The sequence below is a fragment of the Heteronotia binoei genome, chromosome 7, assembly GCF_032191835.1.
Source record: "Heteronotia binoei isolate CCM8104 ecotype False Entrance Well chromosome 7, APGP_CSIRO_Hbin_v1, whole genome shotgun sequence".
NCBI lineage: Eukaryota > Metazoa > Chordata > Lepidosauria > Squamata > Gekkonidae > Heteronotia > Heteronotia binoei.
In genome coordinates, this window is record NC_083229.1 from 94,219,151 (window position 1) to 94,236,958 (window position 17,808).

Here is a 17,808-nt window from a genome sequence, read left to right on the forward strand (position 1 = left end):
TTCTTCTTATGGGAAGCAATATGTACTTCTATCAAAATCATTATTTTTTTTTCAATGAAATGAAAAGTGATTCTTACTTTTTAAAAAAGGTATGCATGCACTGGCAGCATAATTTTAATCCTATTAACATTTCTTAAATTAGAAAATCTTGATTTCGACTGTTTTGTCCTGGATTTTGGCTTCTACAGAAAAAGCAAAATTCTACCTTTTGTACAACTTAACCAGTCTCTTTAGTTTAAAAAAAAATCTACCCAACCTTAAATTTCTTTAGAATATATATATATACTAACTATACCAAGCTGCCTGGTATGGAGAATATCCACATTATATCAAAAAGTTGTACAGTAATCAACAAACTGGAAAGCTTTTATGTTTTATATTTTTACAACTGAATGTGACACAGTCTTAGTACTGAAAATGAGCAGCATAGGCTTGGTTGCTATGGTAATCACCATGGTATCAATACTCCCAACCCCATCTTATGGCTTATCCCAGGAGATCCCAACTCTGAAAAGAGCTTAGTCTCTTTTCAATGTCATGGGGAGGTATTAGAGATGACTTATATGATTAAGCAACTAATAAAAATGCATTATGGTGACAAATACTCCCTTTTCTATAACTGTTAACGGTGGTACAGATAATGAACTCTTCCCCCAGTCAACAGCCTATAGTCAGAGACATCAGTGCAGATATCTATGTTGACAAGTTAATATTTGTTTAAATATTTTTTTTCACTGGTATATGTCAAGAATGTCACAAGATTGAATATTATGATACAGTGAAAGAAAATTCGTCATGGAACCATAAACTCAACATGCACATACATCCATACAGAGTATTCAATTAATGACAAAATGAGCCAATGGAGCCCACAGGTTTGTCAAGTACTTGGGATATAAGGATATTTCTTCTTCAAGTAAGCCATACCTTGTTTTAAATGTAAAATATAGAAATCAATCTTTAAAAAATCTAACATTTTCACTGTATCAAAAGGAGTGGGCAGGTGTCATTCTGAGGAGACAATCATACTTCTTTTCAGCAGTGCCATGAGAATTGTGTACCAGATAATTTAGAATTTATGCTTACTTCAAGTGGCAAAATAGAAATGCTCTGCAAAATCTACAATAACTTAAGTAAAAACAGGTTTTGTAACATCCTCAGTGCATGTTTTCCAATAAAGAATTTCTAAAGTTCAGTTATATATACAGATTTCACTCTACAGTTTTATCCCTGCTTTCAAACATATATATAAAGGTGAATTTTCTTTACTTTGGTCATCCTGTTTAACCTCAGAACAGGCACCAGAAAAGGAGCATCTGTTGCCCAGTGGCAGCCTGCAAACAGTAACACATCATTATGATATGACATTCGTGTAAAATTGCTCATGTACATTCCTACATCTGTTTTTTCCCCAATGAATTAAGAAGGAGACTTCAAAGCCCAAGCTCCCATCCATTCTTTCTCACAGCCAAGCTATTTGAAAGCATGCAAATAAAACTGACAAAAAGTCTTATCTCTGAAGGTTGCAAATAAATGGCTGAATTCAATAAATATTTTGAAATTCTACAGAGAAATTCTTTAGCTATCAGTTTAGTCTTTCTTCTTTTCCAATATAGTTTTCTGTTCTGGCTCGCCACCTGTCTGTTCTGTGGCTTCTTCATTGGTCCCCTCCTGTTCTTCTTCTGTGCCTTCATCAGTTCCTTCAGTGCCTTCATCAGTCAGTTCCCTGCCTGCTGTTTCCTCCGTCACTGGCTCTGCTTCTCCTGCACCTCCATCAGTGTCAGCAGTACAAATTCCATAACACATGATGCTGATGACACCCAGTGGTAGGCCAAAGAGAAAGCAGCCCAAAAGTGGTGAACTCTTGAAAACAGACTGTTGGAAAATGACCAGCTGTCAGTGATACTTGCCTCTCCCCATAGCATAAGCCTCTGAACATTTACTTCTTTACTAGACCAACAATGCTAAATTCCATCTAAAATACTAACATGTTTAGAAAAACTAGGAATCGAACTGTTTCATTAGGAAGTTTAAAGTTTTCCAATGGAGGGAATGTGAAGTTCATGTTCTGTAGCCACCTAACCTACCTCAAAGTTGTGAGTATACAGGACAAGGAGGGGAGAATGATGTAAGAGGTTGTGAGTCCCCCTTAAGGAGAAAGACAGGATATGAAGTAAATAAATAATAAAAGCTTTCACATGCTGTAAATAGGGACCTGGAAAAATTATGCAGGAAAGGAGGTGGGAGTAAAAAAGTAAAAGTCTTCAGCCCTGGTTTTTGCCGCTTTTGTTGTACTTCCCACCTATACCCACAGCTCTCTCTCTTCAGAAAAAAAAATAAAGGAATCCTTGCCTCCCCTCTCCCAAAGTCTGGGTCCCAAACAACCATTAGGCTTGAAGGAAGGGGGAGAAGTAAAAATATCAGTTAACAGAAGGCAAAGGCTTTATGTTGCTGAAGAGAGTTCCCAGCAACATTAGGTGATGCTTACTGAGGACAGGGTCCAGTATCTTCTTCCTAGCTCTGCCCTCTTCCCTATTCAGGGACATTTAGACATGTGTATGTAACAGTGGCATGGTAGGCTGATGAAGTAGAAACTGACAAAATTTCCCAGGTCTTTCCAAAATATGATTTCTATTTGGTCTGCAGTTCTTTAGCATATTTATGGGATGTCAGGCAATATGTGAACTGGGCCTGAAAGAAAAGATGTTCCTTGATATTTCAGTAAAATGTAGGATCTATTAACCCACACTCATTAAAGCAGTGAAGATGGACCATAGTTCCATTGCGTTTGTAATTTTATGAACTTGTGTAATTTTATAAATATGGACTCTAAGATTACATCATAAAATATAATTTTATAAATACGGACTCTATAAATATGGGACTCTAAAATCCCATTCTTTATATTGTATCTCATAATGCTTCTGGATTGCAAAAGTTTCTGTTAGAGCAAATCCACAAAAAAGCTGATGGGAGAATCTACGCAGATTGTCTTCCCCTACATGAATTCATGTGGAAAGCTCTGTGGAGCCTTTCAAAGTTCTATATAATTCAATTTTGGCATGACAGCTTCTTGTGGAGATTCAAAATTCATGTCCAAGTTTCCATACATACGTTCATTTCATACACAAGCGCACCAATGGTAACCTCATCAGGCTGGTAAACAAGGCCTCAGCACATATTATTCCTGTCCAGCTATAATACCTAGTGCTGCTCACCAGGTGGTTTGCAGGCAGCACATCTTCACAAATCTGGCAGCGTTGCAAATGTGGATGAGAGGAGTGGAGACTCACAATGAAATGGCACTGATCCATATGATGAGTATTGCTAGACATTAAGGTCTGATGGAATGATGTTCCAAGAGAAGGCTGGTTTTGGTTTTGGCAGCAGTTCTGAGCTCCAGCTTTTAGATACATTCACAGTGCCTTACTATAATACAGAGACCATCCAATCATTCCTGATATCGCATGTCTTATATGACATGAAATTCCAGCTTTTTAAAAGGTTCTCCATATTGAAATAAATTGATTTAGAAGAGATCCAATACCAAAAAGTACATGATCAAATGAAAAGCACATGGGACTCCATTCTGATCAGTGCAACTCTTGCCAAGCATTACTTTTAAATTTGATAAATATAGAATTTAATTGTGCATGGGATTTTTACTTACTCCTACAGTAGACTTGGCATCATAAATTATTCTCTTGATTCTTTGAAGAATTCCATCTCCACCTTGTGCCTGAAGTTCAAAAGGGAAAGTAGGCATCAGCACAAGTTACTCGTAGTTCAGATTATGCTTACACTTCATCTTTCTTCCTTTGCTTTTTAGCCCTATCTTCCCCAAGAAAAAATTAGTAGTTTCCAGGGGTGTTTTTTTTTTCCAATTGAAGGAGAAAATTACTTTCTAAAGATAGGAAGTCCACATTTTCCAACATTCATCTATATTCTGAAGGCATTGCAAAAAAACAAGAGCCTTCACTACTTCCTGTGAAACACATTCTGCACATATAGACACAGCAAAATTACAGCGCCCAGCTGGCATTGCTGCATTTTCAAGAATGGTCAGTTTACAAACTTTGGGAACAACAGATGCTATGCTTTATCATATCAGGGAATGACAGCTGTTTGGAATACATCTTGTACAGAATTCTCCATCTGAGTATCATTCAGGCTTTGACCAGCAGCTCAGAGTTAAAATCGACAGTCTGCAGAAAGTCTCAAATAAGGATCTTACAAAGATTTTTTTAAAGGTTAAAGTAGTTGGAAGTGGGAGGAAATCAGAACTACCATATATGAAGAAGAATATGAAGATATTGGATTCATACCCTCCCTTCACTCTGAATCTCAAGAGTCTCAGAGCAGCTTACAATCTCCTTTACCTTCCTCCCCCACAACAGACACCCTACAAGGTAGGTGGGGTTGAGAGAGCTCTCGCAGAAGCTGCTCTTTCAAGGACGTCTCTGAGAAAGCTATGGCTGACCCAAGGCCATTCGAGCAGCTGTAAGTGAAGGAGTGGGGAATCAAACCCAGTTCTCCCAGATAAGTGTCTGCACACTTAACCACTACACCAAACTGGTTCTCATATATAGGTTCCTACATCTATCCCTCCCTCAACAAAAAGCAGTTCTTGGGGAAACAAGCCATTTAAATCCAGGAAATGGTACAAATCTACTCCCCCAAGCAATACTGCAGCCCTGATCAAATTTGTCCCTTCTTCCATGACTGCATCTCATTTGGCCTTCAGTATTTGTCCTTTACAACACTCCTAAAACTTCCACGTGGGTTCAGTGCATCATTAGTGAAACTTACGTAAGTATGCTATAAGACCCACAATACTTTCAGAGCTGTCAGGGCAGCTCCATGACAGACTGTGTGTTTCATAAATTTCAAAATGTACACAGAGCCATAGACCTTCAAGCTAGAGATACAAAGGAAGCAAGGCAGTCTATCAATGCCTATTTTCAGAGAGCACAGAATACTGTTGAAGAGATGTGAAATCATAGGAACCTACTTACTTCTGCAGTGCCTTCCAAGATCTCATTAATGAACTGTACCATATCTTCAGAGTTTTCAATGGGTTTATGGGGCAGGAAATATTGTTGATTGGATGTGTTCAATACAACAACGGTGGGAATTTTCAAATCACTGAAAATAAAACAAAATTAAAAACTATTTAAAAAATCCTCACCCGTATTTAGTGTATTAATACAAATAAACATACTCATTTTTCCTGAAGAATGCAAATTGTAGCCTCTTGATCCCGCTATGACTTTCCTCTCATGTACAAGGTGATTATAAGGTGCTAAGGAGATAACTGTGGGATTTAACCTATCCCCTCCTCTTGCAAAAAGACTAAGAAATTGTGCTTAACTGCAAATCATGTGCACAGGACATTCTCTGCAGAGTCCTGCAGGGTTCCTCAGTTCTGTGCAATATGTACATGAGGTTGCAGAGGACTACATATCTGCATGCCAATGATCCCCAAGTTTTAACTATCTAATCTTGTAATGACCTAGGTCTCTACAGTCATATACACTGATTCAGTATTTGACCTTGAGAAAATTCAGATTATTTAATTGTGTCTTGTGATCATGATTATTTGTTTTCCTCCTTGTTGTTAGTCTATTTGTTTTTAAATTATTTGTAATTTGTTTTGTATTTACTGTCTTGTTTTATCTTGAGCTTAATACCATTGGTCAAAGAAGCTAACAAATAAAAGGAAAGACCTTGAGAAAAAGACAAATATATTTACTTTAAATATTTTTATTTTGCCTTTCTAACTGGTCAGGGTTCTCGAGGTGGTCTACTCCAAGACCATTAAAACATCTGAACAAAATTTTTAAAAATTAAATGATAAAATAATTCAATAAAAACAAATAACACCAGAACCAGGGAGGGCCAAAAAACAAGCAAAAAAAGGCTTCAACCAATAGCAGAAGACATCAATAGAGGGAGAATGATTAATCTCCATAGGGAGTTTCGGTACCATGACCAGGGAAAGCCCTTCTTGGGTCACCACTTGCCCAGCCTCAGATGCCATGGGCTTCTACAGATGACAAGAGTGAACTGGTAGATTCATGTGAGAGAAGGCTGTCCTGAAATAGAAGGAAGAGCCCTTGGCTCATTTCTAAGTTGGGACCTTAATTACAAGCCTCATTAAAGGATGCTTGAAAAAATTCTTAGCCAATCTTCAGGTTGGACCTTACTGGATTGTATCCAACAGCTGCCTTCGGTCACCAAGACCCTTCTGCCTGCAAAGGAGAGGGGAGCAACTTCCACTGATTTCTACTCCAAGTCCCCTCCTATTGTGCTTAGTGCTGTTCTTGAAGATCCCTTGAACACCAGGGAAGTGTTTTGGGGAGGCACAGTGGACTACAGTGGAACAGTCGATATAAGCCACATGCTTTCTGTTTACTGAGGTAGACTTTTAAGCACTTTCCCCCTTGACAACAAATGTTTCCATTGAACTCCTACATGAAGCTACATTATGCTGAGTTATGCCATTGGTCTATTAAGGCCAGCACTGTCTATTCTGAGTGGCATCAACCACACCAGGTCTCAGGTAGGGGCCTTTCGTGTCACCTATTTCCTGATCCTGTTAACTGGAGATATCAGAGACTGAATCTGCATGTAAAGCAGATGTTCTACCACCAAGTCATAATCCCGTAAGTAGTTCTTGCGTTACTGCGGTTTCTCAAGGAGACCAAATCAGGGAGAGTTTTACTTTGGTTTTACTGTAGCGCACAAGGATAACACAGCTGAAAATATCTAATCCCTTGGGCTCCCCATGGCAATAGAGGTAAAAGCAGTTATGTTCTGAACACATGGCCTAGCATAACTTCAGTTGATGGTCATAAACAAAGTCCATTTCTCCAGATGGAAAAATTCTAAATGGACAATGATTTTCTGGACCTTTCCAAGGCACAGATCTGAGAGGCTTGTAATGTTCTCCTTAACCCTCCTTCCTCCCACACAGTATAGCTTGTCTGGCTATAAAACAGCAGAACAATTCAAGTTTTATCAAGCATGAAAACAGAAATTATAAAAATACCAATCTGTTTTTCTTCTCAAAGGGTGTCCAATTTTTATATTTCACACTAGAGCGTAAGTCGTTTCATTTTTAGATCCTAGTTATCAGTCTTACATTCTATTTTCTTTCTACTGCTGCCATCTGGTGGAAAAATGATATAGAAACTGCTGAAAACTAACGTGGTTCCTTTATGTAAAAAATTCATTTGTCATTGAAGTGCACAAATGCAAACACACACACAAATGCAGAGTATGAGGAAGTCAAATCATGAGGCCATTTTCCAAATACAACATGACTAAAGGCAAGCATTTCATGAGGGAAATTACTCTTGCAAATGAAATTGCCATGCACAGCTCACTGCCCTGCATTATGCAAGGCCTGTTCTTGAGTCTTAGTCAATTTTTCAAACAGAAATTACAGTCTACACAAAGTGTGAATACTCCAGAAATACTGCACTTACTCCATTAGTAAACTATTAATGTATTCATTTCCATCCATGTGACCAAACTGGAAGTTCCTGTTAACAGCCAAACATAAAGTTGTCAGTTAATCCCAGTTCTGAATAAATAATGATAATTATGAATTTCATAACAAATGCTTTGAAATGTCCTTATGAATATTCATGTAAAATAATTAAAGTTTTCCACTAAAATTGACATATGAGCAATTTACTTTTAAATAAATTCTGTTGTATTGAGTATAACTTTATCCAAAAGAACCACACATTCTAAAAACAATGAAGAAATCATGTTGATGCCCAACATCCACCAGAATCCACGTTGTACATCTTATAGTGATAGTAATTCCCTCACTACTTCCTAATGGACAGTTTTCCCACCTCCTTCTCCTACAAAAACAAATACAGTATTCAAAAATGCTGAGCAAATGTAACATTTATCTCCACAGTATTACTAAAAGTAAAAATGGAAGGAGGAAAAGTCCCAAATGGGTGATGGCAGTATCCAGGGTACCAGAAAAAAGGAGACCAAGATTTGCTTCTTATTTTCTCCCCATTTCTGGTCCTGAAGGTTCAGGAAAGAGGAAGCAAACTGCTGCTGCTGCCAGTTAAGAGGATTTGAGCCTTATGGGGATGGCCCAGCAAATCATGAGTAATTTCTTGGAGAAAATAGTTTTCCTTCCTTTTCGGAGTTCTCCAGTGTTGCTTCTGATTTCCAGGGTTCTTTCCTATGTGAGCCTAAAGAAGTCTACTCATCATCTCCCATGCTTTGTTTTCCATTACAGCAAGCTGATCTGCCGCCATCCCAAGTAGCTTTGGCCTCAAAAGCTAGGGGGACTGAATGGTATTCCCAGAGCTTACAGAGTGTGTGGGTGGTAACCTGGTACCCTGCCAACTTTCCATGAAATTCATGGGAACAATTCATAAGCAATACATAGATTTCATAACATTTTTCAGCATAGGTCAAAAGATAATTACATCCCTCAGTCACAACAATCAAGATTAAAGAGTAAAAAATTGCAAACAAACTAAGAAAATGGAAGTAGATATACAAATTCAGAACTCAAGTTTTTTTAGATATAAGCACACACAGGCCTGGCTAAGGACAGCATGGAGTTATGCTAAATCTAGCTCTGCACTCCACTAAACCCTTTATTATTTGCTTCACAAGTAATTTAATGTCCTCATAGAGTGCCTTAGTTATAAAGAAACCCAAGGGTGGCAACGCAGAACTTTGCTTTCTCCTGCATCTCTGGGACCAGAAAGCAATTCTCAAAAGTGCAGTGCCAGAACAACTTGCACAACTATAATTGAAGGCTTCACAGTCTTCCCATCCAAAGGAAACAAAAGGATTTCTGCCTTAGAGATCCAATGCTTATGTTTTTGAATGGCTCTTAACTGGAGCTTAAATTAATAACATTGTTAAACTATCCACAAATGTATAGGAGAGCTACAGTTAAGTGGATCCTACCATAAATAGCAACAATAAATAATAACTGAATGAATAAATTCCAAAATATGGAAAAAGCTTTTCCATTTTCTTATTACCAGTTTGACCATAACTTTTGGGGCTGATCTACTTTAGCACTGAGGAACCTATTTTCTATTCAATCCTGAGGTTCCAAATTGTAGGAACAATACATAGTGATACGAACACACTGCCAGATTGAGACAACAAAAAGGTTTTTTACATGTCCAGAAGAAATATCAAAGAAGTGCATTGTTATAGGTTGGCACATTCTGGGAACCAAGTCAGTGCATAACAGAATTCCAAGGCATGTTCCAGTATTCAAACAATAAAGAACAAGACTGACAAGAGATGGTGGCTCTTTTGTGGAGTGAATTCAGTTTTGTTTGTAACAGAATGGTTTTTAAAAATATTCTGAGAGAACTTTAAAACATACATTAAAATTCAACATGAAATAAGACTGAAAAACCCTATAGAAGAGCTGCCATACTTGATTTACTAAATTAGCATTAGTTGGGATATAGCTTATGATAGAATAAATTTCTGTTCATTGTTAAGGTGCTACAAGACAAGAAATGCAGCTACTCCTTTGAAATTGGATTTCTCATGTCACAATTAAAAATATTACAGCTTGCAATACTTATTCCATGTCCTTTGCACTGGAATAGATAAAATTAATTAGGTGCCATCGAAAAAGAAACATTTAGTAAATATCTGCATGTACCTATGAAAGTGATCTCTGTAATCTTTCGCAACTTCTTGAATAATAGACTTCAACCTGTAGAAGAAAGATTTCACAGGATTACAATGTGAACAGTACCTCTACAGCACAACTGGTAGGAGCTAAAGTCCCTGTTCTATGACTTAAAAACAGATATACTCATGCATAAGGAAGGTTTTGCCATTTCTTCCCACTATAGACTCCTTGGTCCCACACCATCATATGTGTTTTGAGGGTCTCTCCCGGCCTCAGGAGCTACACTTCAGGGACTACAGTGGGCTGCAGAGAAATATTAGTTCTGCAGATAGACTTGTCCAAGCAGCATCAATACAAGCAGCACCTGTTCTGTAAGGAAATCTAATTGCCACTGAATTTTATATTACTTATGGAAACAGGTTACAGGTTAGATCAGCTGGGTGAATGGGCATACAGATATCTTGCATCTTGTAGACATTTCGCTATTTAATGCTACACAATTGCTTGAAAGCATTCTAACTACATAAGTGTTTTTTGATATTTCACTAAAAATTATCCTGCTGTTTTCCAGTCAGTCAGTTGATTTCTAACACAGATAACAATTTACCTGGTATGTTCTGAAGAAAAATTTTTATCATCAATAACCGCAATAGCCACAAGTTTGCCTAAAACAAGAGGAGAAAACACAATTTCTTTAAATACATTTTTTTTCTAAATAGCGTATTAGACTCTTATCCCTAAGAAGCACTTGTCAGCAACAATATATACTTTAAAATTAAATCCATTAAATGTAAAACTCTGCTCAGCTGTAAACACTAAATATGAAGATCCTTAATTGCACTAGGAAAGTGCTCTCAGAGAGAAGATAAAAATTGCACTGAAGTAAAGTAATTTAACTTAGGTAGATAATTTCAGTTCTCCATACTGTACCTATTATATATGTGGAGTTACATTGAGTCGAAAATACACATTTTGAAAAAAAGAAAGAAAAAAATGTGTTGGTCACCCTGGGATTATTTAGCATTTTAAGATGATGATGATGATATTGGATTTATATCCCGCCCTATACTCTGAATCTCAGAGTCTCAGAGTGCGTCACAATCTCCTTTACCTCCCCCCCCCCACCCCGCTACAACAGACACCCTGTGAGGTAGGTGGGGCTTTGAGAGCTCTTACAGCAGCTTCAAGAACAACCCCTACAAGAGCTATGGCTGACCCAAGGCCATTCCACAAGCAGCCAGTGGAGGAGCGGAGAATCAAACCTGGTTCTCCCAGATAAAAGTCCGCGCACTTAACCAGTACACCATGTCAGGAACTGCAGAGCTGAAACTGTCAGCCTATGGGAAGCTAGCATGAATTGGACAGGAGTTTCAGCCTCCAGTAGTTGGTTTAATAACTTTAAATCAAATGAGTATTTTCATCTCATAGGCAAAAAAAAGGAAATTATGGGTGGCAGCTGCCTGTTTTCACACATAGCCCTTTAAAGATCTCAGCCACAACATTAAGAAAACCAAATATGCTAATTTAAAGGTGGAAATATGTTATACAAATATGACAATAGTTTTCAAGATAGTAACATCTTACCTGTGTCTCCAAGCTCATAAAGTGTAAATCCATCTACATTAAGATACCCCTGGAATCTCTCTCTATTTATCCAGGATGACAAGTCACCATCTTCATATTCTTTTTTATATGCACAGAAAGGGGAGGATAAAATTACCCATTATTATCTCAAGAAAGCCTCCTCAAAGCTTTCATAGAGTCATAGAACTGCACACCTTCATAAAAATGAAAATTATGCACAAGCTTTCTCTATATTCTATGAAATAATGTAATATAACAAAAGCATATCACACATCAGAAATCTTAAACAATCTATGTAAACTTTTTTACTAATTTAAGGCACCAGACTTACGTAAAAGTAGGAAGCTAATTCCTAGGCTGATAACGGGCATGGAAAGGATCAAGAAAAAAAGCTGGATTTGTGGTTTTGAGTTGTTCACTGCACTCAGTATTTCATTTGAGAACATACAAGTAGACTCCAATATATTATTCAAGAAGACATATCTTTGGGGGTCACAGACTTATAAAAAACTTGTAAAAATAACAACTTAGTTTGAAGTCTAATCTACCTAGCTATGAGGCATACATGAAACACATGATAACCTGATACCATATTTGCATCTCTAAACAGAAAAGGAGAGGGAATACATGTATTACCACTGCTTACCCCAGCAACTACTTTAAAGGACTATGTGAAAATTTCTTACTGAAAAAATACCTTATATAGAAGTATTACCTTGTATAGAAGTATATCCTCTGTGTTTCAGGGTTATAGGACTATACTCTGGCCTTCTGGCAACCAGCAGGAGGCTCAGGGGTGTGGACATGAAAGGGGCTACAGTACTCTGTGCATCACCACATCACTTCTAGGGAAAATCTGGAACTGATGTAGGGTAGCTCTAGGAATTGTCAGAAACTCTATGGTAAACCCACTGAGTTTCCAGCAATTCCTAGAGTTACCCTATGTCACTTCTGGGTTCTCCCTGGAAGTGATGTAGCAGTGCACAGGGTGACACTGGCAATGGGGTTCCCCCCCCCACTGTCTCTTGGAGTGATGGCAGGCACCATAGCAGGAGGCCTAGCAGTCCTAACTATACCCTCAGCAAATATGAATAGCCCTCAACTTACCATCATATACAAAGTAAGTTCCGTCTTTAAAAACTAGAACAGCTGGCATTTCAGGGAGAGTCACATACTGAAAGAGAAGAAAAAGAAAGTGAATGTTTTAGTGACATATGTGGATTCAAAGTTTCTGGGTTGCCAAAAACCTTTAAGATGCAGACCTTCTTAGTATTTATGTTTTACAACAGTTCAAGTTATTTCAAAGCATTGTTTCTTCTCACTTATATTTGCCAATTTAATGGTCAAATTCAGCAAAGGAAAAATGCTACATACTGTATAATGAGCTATTTGGTTTAAACAAATGGCAGGTTTTGGATCCTGTGTTGTAAATATATAATAAATGTGTTTAGTAAGTTTGTTCACACATTTAAAGAACATTCAATGGGAATTTTATTCCAGTACAAGATTAAGGTGCATTTTTCTTGAGAGAAGAAAACAGTTGTTTTTAATAAAAAAATGTAGGACTGGCAGTTTTCTTCTCCACAGAAATAACTTGACTCCATTTTTACAGCATTTTAAAAAATAACCAAAAAGGTGACACAAAGAAATGACATCTCAAGGTGGCACAGACTGGATAATCCCTGGAGTTTACAATTACAGCAGCTATTCACATAGAGCACCGAATCCTGAAGGTATAATGAAGTCACTAAAAATATCCATGACATAGAAACAACTCAGCTACACTGCCAAAGAACAAAAATATAATGAGCCGTCTTGCCAGCTTTGTTTTGAAAACCTGTTTAGTGCTTAACATAAGGAGATAAAGCACACTGTAGCCATCTTTATGACATAATTGCACTCTTAGCTTAAGTCCTGCTGCACCAGGATACAAGCAGTTGAGATGTGTTGTTACCTATGCCAGCACAATGGAAGAAATCATGATATTCCATAACAGGCAGCTATTCCAGGACAAACATATCTACAACTGGAATGTTAAAAGCAGCTCTTTGTTCTAGTTGGACAAAACAGTATTTTAAACAGTTTTTATTAAATGTGTTAAAAATTCAACCTATGCTCATTCTTAAATTAAATACTTAATTTGCCAACCATTCTAGTCTGAATGTTACGACTATTCTATTATGTTCCATATTTTTGGTTCTCTTCCTCCAAGGGCTGATTTTTTGAGGTGAAGTCATCCCAATTTATATCTGCAGTTTTGCTGCCTCGTTATCAACCACCAGCATGTGGAACTTGGCACCAAGATACTTAATAAAGGATCTGTCAAAACCTGATATCATTGATTATTTTAAGTGAATGAATACCAATATTATCAATATTAATCACATCTTAGTACAGCTTTTTAATTGAAGCACATTGTAAACCAACACTGGGTGCCCTTAAATAATAAAAAAAATTAGAAGTTTTCTTCCCTTTTTTATGTAAGGGCACCCAGTGTGGGTTTACAATGCACTTCCTATGAGGGAAAAAGTGAGAAGTCAACTTTCAGGTTATGGTATCCTGAACAGAGAGCTATTAACTTTAATCAGCTGCATTTTATAAACAAGAGGCTTCAGCCTGTGCCTGCTAAGGCCACACACAAGAACACTAAGGTGAAACTCTGTGAATGCTCTCATACACAGGCAGCTAATCTCTGTCAGCAGCATACACTTGGACAAATCCAGTTCCTTTGTGAGGTATTAAGCTTGCCATTACCGTGTCAATGAAAAGGCTCTCCTGGATCCTTTAACACAGCCTATAACGTATGTTCTACATTGTTGCAGCCAAAACAGACTGATCTACCATGAACTATGATCTATGAAGGAAGAGACACGACCATGCTTCTTTTGCTAGTAAGTGCCAGGGGAGAGGAAAAGAGAGAGGTCTTGTTTTCTTACTGTTAGTCCAAGGGTAACATGGAAGATAGGTTAGGTCATGGAGACCATAACAACACAACTGTATCAAATAGCAGATGTGGGAACACAGTAAGGTATGCCAGTTCCATTCTAACCTTGCTGTGGTTTCCCAATAAGTAAATTACCTATTTCCTCTATCAACCACCAACTGGCAACAGAGACTTGATTGTACCATCCTCACAGCTGCTGTAAGCCTAGCCTATCCATAACACAAGATCAAGAATAGAATCTTTTCAAGCAGGTCACAGAAAATTAAGGATTCAAACTTTAAGCGTGCATTTCTGTGTATTTGAACCGTGTGTTCACTTATGACTTTCTTTTTACTCTGAACAGTGCAGTTTCCATAGACCTTAAAGCAACCCACTTTTAACATTTAATACCATATGCTATCAGCTGTGATTGTTTCAGAAAGTCATAGCTGAATGGACAGTTCTCATGCCACCTATATGACTTAGTTAACAGAGTAAGACTAATACAAATAAAAAACCCCTATTTACTTCATGCTTTAAAGAACACTGACCCAGTAGTAAAAAATGTGATTGTTCAATGTTAAATCAAATAGATTCTTAAGTAGATTTACCTCAGGTAGTACCTCTTCTGAGGCAGAAAAAAAGTATGTATAAACAATTAGTTCGGAAGCAACTTCTATGTATTTTTCCTGTGGAAATACAAATAGATATTTTAAAGCAACTTGTCAATCTTCATGAATAATCCCTGAAGAACACATAATTTGTATACTGCTAAGTATTCGTTCTTCTTTAAAAATAAATCAGTGTGACTATGAAGTTTGCCTATGGGAACCAATACAAAATTCTTAGGACAACCTACAGTAATGTAACAAACAGTTGTTGTTTTTTTCAAGTGAAGGTAGTGAGTGTTTTAATTATAGCACCTTGAAGATATGGTATTGCAAAGGCATTGCAGGCAAAATAGAAAGCTTAATTCTACTAGACAATTCCTTAGCTGATCACAAAGATCAGAAATCAATTAAAGATAAGTTCTGTTATATGTAACTATATTATAGTTATTTTAGTGACAGTATCTAAAATTCAGGATCCTCTTTTTGAACTGTACATTAAATATGCATTTAAGACCCTTGGGGGGGGGGGGAATCAACCTTGTTTAAAGACATTAACATCTAGATTTGTTTATCTCAAAGACAAAATTACTACTCTTATAGAAGCAAAACATATCCCTAGACCACTTGGTAATGTTCAATACCATCAAACATGGTATCCTTCTTGACTACCTCTCACAGTTAAGACTGAGAGGCATCTTCTACAATGGTTTTGGTCCTACCTGGAAGGTAGGTCTCAGATGGCGGTGCTGGTGGGCAGCTGCACACCCCCTTGGGCTCTGGAGTTTTGCACAGTTTCATCTTGTACCTTACGTTTTCTAAGCATCTACCTGAAAATCCTGGTCCATCCAGAGATTTGGGTTGAGTTGTCACCAACATACAGAAGATGCTGAGCTCTATCTTGCACTTCCAATGGCTCACAGGGAGATAATGGAAACTGTGAATCAGTATCTGAAAGCGGTTTGGGGACTGATGAGGGCTGATGAATTGAAACTTAATTCCAACAAAATGGAGGTACTGCTGGTGAGTAGAGGGACAGAAACAGGAGTTGAGGCATCTCCTGTTTTACACTCCTCCTTAAATTAGCAAGTTTATAACTTTGGAGTGCTGCTGAACCCAAGCCTCCTGTTTGTAAGCAGGTGGCTACAGTGACCAGGAGCACTTTTCACCAGCTTTCACCTTTACTGGGCAAAAGTTTTAAAAAGGGATCTTTCCATTACCATTAACAGTTTGGTAACATCTAGATCAGACTACTGCAATAGGCTCTGTGTGAGACTGCCCATGCAGAGTGTTTGGAAGCTACTACTGGTACAACAGAATGCTGCCTGGGATGGGTCACTGAATTCTGAGTGGTTATCTTGCCAGTCTTGTTCCACCTGAATACCTCCTAATTTGCTTCTGGGTCCAATTCAAGTTACTAGTGTTGACCTTTTAAAGCTGTTTTGGGAACAGTATCTTAAACACCACCTACTCTCATAACCACCTACTCAACCCTTAAACTGTAAGGCTTACAGTCATATTGATATGCCCTGCTTCAGGTGCTCCTATCATCTGAAGCTAGATGGATTGGCAATCTGAGAATGGACCTACTCAATTGTGACATGAAAATGATGGAATTCCCTGCCCAAGGAGATCAGTTTTTCCTCTGCTATCATTCTGTTTCATCAGTGGGTGAAGTATTTTCTGTTTCCTTAGTGACCCTTTGTGTTCACATATGTTGTTTAACTGTTGTTTTTAACAGTTATATATTTTTAAAACTTGCAGATGCTAAATTGAGTAGGTATGCAGCATAAAATGTTTTACATAAAGAAAACTTTCCCAGATTTTATGTATGTAAAAACAAATAACTTTTTGTTTTCCTTTTATATTGCCTTCAAGCCTCAAAAATGGCTATACTAGTGACTGTAGAATCCACATGAACAACCACATGGGAAGAAGTTATGCAGCAGGAATCAGGCAATATACCCCCTGTAAGCATAGAAATCTTTTGTTGCAGCATACCTGGCAAAACTCCTCTATTATTTAAGGAAGCTGTTAACCCAGCTTTCTTTGATTTGTTGGGAGTGAAGCCAACACTGTTCTGTTCCCTATGCTGTTTAGGATGCGTGTGAGATTGTAGGTCAGGGATCATGGTGATGACAACCATCTCATATATCATTTTAACAATGTAACTGTCTCGTTGTCCTTGGGCAATGCCTAGAAAGCCACAGTTAACTAGCTAAGAGTGAACCAGCTGAAGCTGAATCCAAACAAGACAGAGGGGGCACTGATAAAGGAGGCTGGTGCTTTGGTTGTGATGCCTTTGGCATTATTGGATCCAGGGGGTATTCTTGGATCCAGCCTTGTAGATGGAAAAGCAAGTCGGTGCTGTTGAGTGTCTTTTCAAGCACATTTAGCTTGAAAGCCACATACCTTCTTGGACACAGTCACTTGGCCATGCTGGTTCATGTACAGTAACGTCAGCACTAGATTACTTCAATGAATTCCAAGAATGGCTGCTCAGAGAACATCTCAGTTGCTAGTACGGAACACAACAGCTTGTTTGCTGGTCATTAATATTTACAGTTATGCCATCAACATTTTCAGTTCAATTTCAGGTACTGGTTTTGATCTTGAGAGCCCTGTACAGGCTAGGACCCCCTCAGTTGAAGAAATGCCTCTCTGCTATGAACCCAGACAGCTTTTACCATGCTCTCGTTGCTCACAATTCCCTGCCTATTCACAATTCTAGCTTTAAAAAATCTAAAGGCCAATCATAACTATTTTATATAACAGCCTTGTGTCTTCAGAAAGGCTGCCCAATGATGTTGGAGCTAATCCTTCCCCCTTGTAATTTAAAAAAAAAAACCCACGATGCAAGGCAGAACTGTAAATTTAAGAGGGCCTTGGGCTGAAGCTGGTTTCATTGATATTTTGTTGCTTTAGATGTTGATTATAATGTACTAAATATGTACTGAGGTTTGTTTTATGACAACTTCTTTTGAGTTTTTTTAAAGCAGCACACACACAAACACACATTCTTCTACTCTATGTTACTTGCA

General features: G+C 37.8%; 1 protein-coding gene across 1 annotated transcript in view; it reads right to left on the reverse strand.

Annotated features, from left to right (window-relative positions):
• Nucleotides 1-241: 241 nt before the first annotated feature.
• The window catches only part of TMX3 (thioredoxin related transmembrane protein 3), a 32,378-nt gene continuing 14,811 nt past the window's right edge, over nucleotides 242-17,808 (reverse strand). Inside the window, exons 8-16 of the mRNA XM_060244063.1 lie at nucleotides 14,771-14,848; nucleotides 12,344-12,410; nucleotides 11,237-11,335; nucleotides 10,260-10,317; nucleotides 9,680-9,733; nucleotides 7,491-7,547; nucleotides 5,016-5,145; nucleotides 3,671-3,739; nucleotides 242-1,875 (exon numbers count right to left, since the gene is read on the reverse strand). Coding sequence (XP_060100046.1) covers nucleotides 1,591-1,875; nucleotides 3,671-3,739; nucleotides 5,016-5,145; nucleotides 7,491-7,547; nucleotides 9,680-9,733; nucleotides 10,260-10,317; nucleotides 11,237-11,335; nucleotides 12,344-12,410; nucleotides 14,771-14,848 — 897 coding nt within the window. The 3' untranslated portion in view covers nucleotides 242-1,590. The remainder of the gene's footprint in view (nucleotides 1,876-3,670; nucleotides 3,740-5,015; nucleotides 5,146-7,490; nucleotides 7,548-9,679; nucleotides 9,734-10,259; nucleotides 10,318-11,236; nucleotides 11,336-12,343; nucleotides 12,411-14,770; nucleotides 14,849-17,808) is intronic.